The 7,962-nt window shown below is 28.5% G+C and overlaps 1 protein-coding gene across 1 annotated transcript; it reads right to left on the bottom strand.

Moving 5' to 3' along the window:
* Nucleotides 1-1,737: 1,737 nt before the first annotated feature.
* Nucleotides 1,738-7,718, bottom strand: LOC102681406 (coatomer subunit beta'). The gene is made up of 8 exons (XM_006607515.2): nt 7,339-7,718; nt 6,446-6,797; nt 5,431-6,369; nt 5,119-5,354; nt 4,707-5,045; nt 4,033-4,632; nt 3,751-3,837; nt 1,738-1,881 (listed from the first exon to the last, which is right to left on the bottom strand). The coding sequence occupies exons 1-8, from the start codon at nt 7,339-7,341 to the stop codon at nt 1,843-1,845; spliced, it is 2,595 nt and encodes an 864-aa protein (XP_006607578.1). The 5' UTR covers nt 7,342-7,718; the 3' UTR covers nt 1,738-1,842.
* Between the last annotated feature and the right edge of the window lie 244 nt (nt 7,719-7,962).

Raw genomic sequence — 7,962 nt, 5'->3', positions numbered from 1 at the left:
GGATGTCACATGGAAATACAGTTTTTTTTTTTTTTTTTTTAATTTAAATTTCTTTAAATGCTTGGACTTTCGTTCTTTAAAATTGTTATTGTTGGAAAAAATTAGATTAGAGTTTTGTATACTTAGCAACTATATAATCAATAAATGAATTCTAAGGTTATATGCTTATAAGAAATAAATACTGTTTCCTATTATTCCTCTTTTTATTTAAAAAAGAAAAAGAAAATATATGATTATCCTTTACCTTTACTAACTTAATTTAATAATAATTGAAAATCCAACTTCTTAATAATTTTTTAAATTACTTTGTCTTAATTTCCTGCGAAAATATATTAATTTAATAATATAAATTTAGTTTTAATTTAGTTAGTTTGTAAATTTACAATTAATCTTTTAAAATCTTTTATGTAATATGTAATAACTTTTTTATATATATTTCTAATGTTTAATGTCCGATTAGTCAAAGGGCGGAGATCGGAATTCAAAAATTGCTAAGTATTCGAATGAGCACTCAGGGAGAAAGAAAGAGCGCCTCTTACAAAGAGCATAACGACGCGGACAATTTGTAGCAGAGTGTCAACGAAGCTGATTCTATTTTCGAGACGACGTGCGTGGCTATCTTTCCGCCCTGTTCCCTCGTCTTTCTCTGTCTCCACCTACTACTCCATCGTTTTTCAGCCTGTTGCACCGAGTTACCCCGGTGTGGCGTAAATTTACACGCGATTAATCCGTCCTCGTAGCCGTCTCTTGTTATCCAGACACGCGATTCCTCAATCTGTTCCATAAAAATAACAAAAATGCAAAAAGACACAGAGATAAATATAAAAATACTAATAAAAAAAAATTACAGTAGTTTTAATTTCTTTATAGCATTGAGTAACAATTTCTCATTACTGTTATTTTTAATTAATAGAAATAAAAAAGAAATTCAATAAATAAAAATTCTAACCTTTCTTGGAAGCATAAAATAATTAAAAAAAAAAAAAAAAATTGTTATACTTCTTTTTGCATGATCCATGAGATTTGCTGTTTTTTTTTTAAATGTATTTTTTTTTATCTGATCTGTAACTGGTGTAATGAAAATAAAGATGGAATACGATAGTTAACGACTTCTTTGAGTGCACGTTGTGTTAGGGAACCTCAGAGCACGTACCAGTCACGCAAAATATATCTCTTTCTCTTTCTACAGTGGCTCACGACACGTACGCATGCATGAAAATCGTCGACTATTCGGATTTCAAAGAGAGTTAAGAGTGTTCCTTATAAAGTGTTCGAATTATTTTTGGGTCCTTTGGAGGAAAGTTTGTTCAGCATGGAAAAAATTGGATGATGGTGATATGGAGAATCATTCTTATTTTGTTGTAATGTTAACTGGGTTGACAACAAATTGGAAATATAGTGTATTTTGATTTTCAGAATATAAATATTTATTGTTTATTTCTCCAACACGGAAATATTTATCTGCAAAATAAAATGGAAATTAAATTGTATTGAACTTTTTTATATTAACATATATTTGTAGATTTCCTAAATTTCCAAGCATCGATAAAAAAGATACCTCAAGATTGGGCAATGATGGCCATGGAAAAAAACAGGTGAAAACTTATGTGAATATTTTGTTATATTACAATATACTATATAATTCTCGGTACATGAATAAAGTCTGCGTGCACAGATTGAATATTGTGCATGATAAAAACACTCGCGCACAAAAATGTTCTTTCGCGATTTCTTTTCTTTTTAATACTTGAGTTTAAACAATTCTGATTGGCTCGTGGGGAATGATTGACAGAAGAATGGATATTACACGTGTGAAATACACGTTACCTAGCCTCCAATCGACTAATCTTCCTCAAGAAGGTCATCGTCAAGATTCACACCCTGGAACAAAAAATGCATTTTGTATAGTTAACAATTTTAAAAAATCATGAATTTATGTGCTATACAATATATTTAATTGTTACTACCATAAATTAATTTTCTTTCATTTCTTTTCTTTGACAAAGTTCTTCAATTATTTTTGTTGTTGTTTATGTAATATAATAAAATAAATAATTAAAAGAAATATATATTTAATTAAAATTTATAAGAATATAGATTTTTGATAAATTCTTTTTAAGATCATTGGAGTTCATTTGCAAATTAATAATTTGTTGTTAATAATTTTTCATTATATTTGTTATAAAAAATTATTTAAAAATCTTGTTTAAACCAAAATTGCACTTCAACAAATTCACTGTCATAAAAATAAAGGATTTAATAATAATTAATATTTTTAAAAAATTTGATTCGTAAAATGAACTACAATTTTTTGAACAAATAATCAATTATTTCTTATTGCCAATTTTTAATAAGAAATAGATACCATATATGTAATGAGGGTACATATCGATTCCATAAAAGAAATATTTGCTGTCTGAAAGAAGAAAGTGTGATAAAACAATATAAACGAAGGAAAGGGTACACAAAGAGGGATTCTGTACACGAATGTTATGGCAATAAGGCTGTAAAGAGAATGAACCGTGACTGGCGAGAAGTCAACAAACTTTATGGTCCCACAACTCTCTCTACATGATTGTTGATGACTCAAGAATCTTGATAATCAATATTTAAAAGAATAAAAAATTTCTTTAGAAAAGAAAAAAATGATTTCTTAAAATATCATTATCGATCTTGAAATAAATGTCTCAAAATCCTTTACTTTCACATACCTGCGACGGTTTTTCTCTTCCTTTTATACCTGCGTACGTTTCACTTTTCTTTGCTTTATTTAATGAAGTGTTCGTTCTGCTCGATAGCTGGAACGTGTTCACATACATCGGTCAAGATCGATATATCGTCACGCATACATTCGCTATAAACGCGCGTGTGCGTGTTACGCTTGATTTCAGCCTGTTTTAGTAATGTAATACCCTTCTAGAATTACGCGTCTGTATTTAAGGGTATTAAGGCATCGTCTAGTTATCCCCTTTTTGTTTCTCCCACCCCTTGCTACTTTTCCATTTGATCTCAATTCACCTATTGCTTCCTTTTTATAATTTTAATGTCTTGATCTTATTACATATTGATATAATCTTATCTCGTCCAAATATATCGGTGTAAAATAAAAATACATATTTATAAATATTATTTCAACTTCTATCAATAAATGATATGGCATATCGGTTATTTATAACCAAATTATTTTATTACAATTGATTATAATAAAATTATTTTATATTAATTATTTCTATAGTTAAACTATTATTAATAAACGCAAAAGAATAAAATAAAAAAAAAAAACAAAACCAAAAAAATGATAAAAAAAATTTATAATACGAAAAAATATACTTGATTTTTACGATTAATGTCACGATAGGAAATCACATATCATAATATAAGGATAATTAATTTAACGTAACTACTTTAAACTTTACGACATAACTTTAACGTAACTATCGAAAAAGAGAAAAAAAAAATATTCTGAAAATTTTGTCAAAATAAAAAACTTAAAATAAATAGTTATTTATTGTAAATGTTAATAATATTAATATCATGTCAGCATTAGATTTGGTACACATAAGCGACTTTTCACTGATGATAATATATTTTTCTTTGTTTTTTAATTAAAAACAATAAAAACAAATGTGCAATTATATAACAAAAAATCAATTGTATACCAAATTCTAATCTGTATTAATTGTTGGATAATTTTATATTTATATCACTTCAATTTTATATAACTTTTTTGTATCACCTGAACCTACTTACAGTAGTATCGATAGTATCGTCAATTTCGAGATCGAGATCCAAATCAGCTGCCAACATCTCTTCGAATGGTTTTCGATCGACATTGGACTATAATGAATACAAAATTAAAATTATAATTAGAAACTTAATATTTCAATACTTATAGAATATATGTTTTAGGATATTTCAAATTATCGAAAAAATAAAAATTTCGTATATTAAATTTATAAAAAAATTAAAAAATTAAAAAATTAAAAAATATTTAAAAAAATACAAATATAAATATAAAAAAAATATTCTTACTTGTACTTCCGGAAATGCAGATGCCGGAATCTTTTTTTTACTCTCTTCTCTAAGAAACTGCTCAACTTTCAATGCTTCTCTATATCCAGGAAACAGATTTTCGTACTGTTCAGGATCAGCCAAACTTTGTCCGGCTTTCTTGCTTACAGTTGATAATTTTTCCTTCCATAATTTTACAATAGATGAAATTTTACTAGGGGCATATGTTCTTGCAAAAAATGCAGCTTCTGGAATTCTATCTGTCTTTATGAGAATATCTAGGCACTTGTCGAGGTCTCCAAGAATAAAATATGATAAGAAAGAAATATTATTCTTGCCAGTTTCGTCTGCGTCTACGCCCAATTTTTGAATCATATTCGCATTTCCTGTGCTTGTGGCGAGCAATAAAAGTCCTCCGAAATCTTGTGCCTGATGCAAACACTCTTGTGCTAAACACAATTTTCCTTTCTGCGTGGCAAGAGATGCCAATTGTCGCCATTTTTGCTGGCTATTTGCTTCCTTAGCAAGAGAATGTGCCGTTACGAGATCTCCCAAAGCTAGAGCCAGTTCGAACCTATGCTCTGGATCCGTAGACACGGCTAATGCTTGTTCTTTAAAACCCTAGAGTTTAAAGATATTTGAAATATAAAATATGGAAAATATATTAAGCAGTATATTTCTTCAATAATACGCACTTGTTTCTCCAAGAAATGTGCCACACGCGTACGATGTTCTTTGGGAACTGTGGGAAGAACTCTATCTGCTGTTTCAAAATCTTTTCGCATAACAGCAGTTTGATATTCTAATACAGACAACAATAGTGAATATGAAACAACAGATAATTCCTTATCACAAAGATACAATCTGTTATCCCTCGGTACATATCCAAGAAGATACATTGGTCTATCCAAGTGTGATACAGTCACAACTTCTCCACCAACGAAATAATTTATTCGATTTACACTATTTGTATAAATGAAGCAATCGCCAACCCAAAGACCAGTTTTTACAACTTCATTCATTTCTGCTACCATCTATATAGTATTAATCAATTAGATTTTAAAATATTATCTTTTTTTCTAAATGTTAATGATGGAAATGACAAACCTCGAAAGCATCTTCAATGTCTTCCGAATTTTCTGGTGCGTTTGCGACAGCATCAGTGTGATATTTTAAAATAAAGTATTGATCAGATGTTGCTAATGCTACTAAAGAGGCATTTTCGGCCCAATAGACATGTGTAGGTTGAATGTCTATACGACGAATTAACTTTAATGTATCCCAATCGAAGAACGATAAGCCAGATCCGGATGAAACGCCCAATAAAAATCCCCCAAAAATACCTAAATAAAATACGAAAGAGAAAAATAATTATTATATTTTATATATTTTTTAAGAATAAATAATTATTATATTTACCATCAGCACCAAAATCGGGTTTAAAACTCTTTTTTTCTTTAAAGTTTTTAAAAACTTTTACAGTAGTGTTACTTTCTCTAACAGCATACTGACTTGAATCAGCTGCCCAAATAAATTCTGATGCTTGACCAAAGGCTTTATTTCTTAATGCCATAGATGTATAAATAATATATTCTCCATCTCCACAAACAACTAAGAATCTTCCATTTGGATTGTGTTGAATTGTTTGCGGATAAATTTCACAAGCACCCATATCTTTAACAGCTAATGGAAGCCTCTCTCCATCTTGTGTTTCTTCTCCCAAAGCTTTCAAATTTACTTGCTGTATTTCGCTGTGCTTCGCCCAAACGATTTTACCACCCAATGAATCCATTGAAACTGCAGGTTCTTCTCTACCTACTTTTACTATAACACTACTTTCATCATAACCAATTGCAACATTATTTGAACCTCGTAAACAAGCAATTGTCCATACTCTTTCAAAACCATAATTAAGAGAAGATTCCAATCTGTATGTTCCAGAATGCCATATTCGAACTGTTCCATCTTCAGAACCAGTGAGAATAATTGGTAATTCTGGATGGAAGCAAACAGCACAAATATTCTGTGTATGTCCTTCCAATGTTTGTACACAAGTTTTGTTTTGATAATCCCAAATTTTGACATAGTTATCATCCGCCCCTGATATTAAGTATGGTTTGTCTCCACCATGATAGTAATCAACACAATTTACACCTTTTTCATGACCATCTAAAGTGAAATTGGCAGTTGAAGATCCAAGTTGCCAAACTTTCACTGTTCTGTCTAATGATGCACTTGCAAATGTATTGTTATCTTTTGGATTGAATACAACTTGCATTACATAATGTGTGTGTCCCTCAAACACTTGTTGTCCTATCCAACCTTTTTCCCAATTCCATAATTTGATTAACATATCATCTAAAAAGAAAACATAAAAATTAGTTTTAAAAAGAATTAAAAAATTATTAAAAATAAAAAATAAATGAATACATACCACTACTTGTTAATATAAATGGTTGCGTTGGATGTACTGCAATACATCTGACATAGTCACTATGTGCCTCAAAAGAATGCACACGTTCTAAGGTATTGTAATTAAATACTCTAACTTGCATATCATCTGAACCAGTAACAACCCAATTCTTGCGTGGCACAAATTTAGCTGTACGAACTGGTAAATCACACACTTCAAATGTTTTGACCAGCATTTGAGTTTCATGATTCCATATATTAACATTTCCCTGATACAAGGAACAAAGCATCCATGGTTCTGTCGGATGAAGATCTACACTTTTTACTCTGTCTGACCTTGCAGTCAGTTTTCGTTTGATATCTAACCTCAGAGGCTGATGAAAAAGAAAATATAAATTTGTCATTTAAAATATAATATGACTTACATAATGTTAATATATTAATATAATAAAGGAATTTCATTAAAAGAATTATATATTTAAATAATAAACTATTTTGGAATATCTTAATATTTAATATGTGATATTTTAATAAAAAAAATTATGTATTAAAATTATAATTGATTGCATGAGTAAATGATTATCATTGAGTGAATGAAATACATATTATATATATTTTTTAATATGAACTTATCATTATTATAATGATAGTTATCACAAAAAATAGCCAGCTGTCAAAAATAAGAAAAAAAATAAATAAAAAAATAAAATGATGTATCATTAAAAATCATTTAAATCTAGAATTTTTATATCAGAACAATCATATAATAATTATTTATTATAGAATATATAATTATAATATAGCTATTATTATTACAATTTTTTGTCACTACCATTAAAGCGAAATATAAACTGGAATACAGGAATAGGAGATAAATTTGTTAAATTATATTATTTGCATCTTTAAAATACATACCATTTTTTATTGTACAATGTATATTTACAGTATTAAACAATTCCGAGCCCAATAACGTAGACACAAAATTTAAATTTTCTCCCATGAAGTAACTACGTGGCCCAACCTCTCTGCCACTACACAACAATATACACCTTCTAAAAATGGCGTTGATCTAAAGGTTTTTACACATGGATTGAATAATCGACCAAATATATTTATCATTAGATGAATTATTCATAGAACATATTATCGGATCTTATAATAATGTTATTGGCAATTTTTATAGAGTTAAACTTATTAAATTTGAAGATTTATTTATAAAATAATGATGCAATATACAATGTGTCAAATCCTTAACCTGCACTTTCATGACGTACTGTCTGTAATCACATGTAACTCCTTAAATATTGTTAAAATATCGATAAAATAGAATTCTTTTAATAATTATTAAATAAATATATATTATTGAATAATATAATAGGAATGATTATTATTTTACAAACGAGATCTAGAATAGATCTAGCATTCAATATATTATCATATATTATCTCATATACGATGTCCATTTAGTTTTAAAAATAAAATAATGAAAATGTGTTTAATATTTTACTTTAGATTTTGAAGTTCAAACGCGAGATGGCG

This window comes from Apis dorsata, unplaced genomic scaffold (genome assembly GCF_000469605.1).
Source record: "Apis dorsata unplaced genomic scaffold, Apis dorsata 1.3 scaffold_5, whole genome shotgun sequence".
NCBI classification, from domain to species: Eukaryota; Metazoa; Arthropoda; class Insecta; order Hymenoptera; family Apidae; genus Apis; species Apis dorsata.
Note: the sequence above shows the minus strand (reverse complement) of the source record. Positions and strands in the feature narration are given on the sequence as shown.

Excerpts from the sequence above, each read along its gene's own strand:
- LOC102681406 (XM_006607515.2), bottom strand. Across the intron at positions 5,046-5,118 it reads ACATTGAAGATGCTTTCGAG|ATGGTAGCAGAAATGAATGA; the intron begins GTTTGTCATTTC and ends AATACTATATAG. Across the intron at positions 3,838-4,032 it reads CTGCATTTCCGGAAGTACAA|TCCAATGTCGATCGAAAACC; the intron begins GTAAGAATATTT and ends TATTCATTATAG.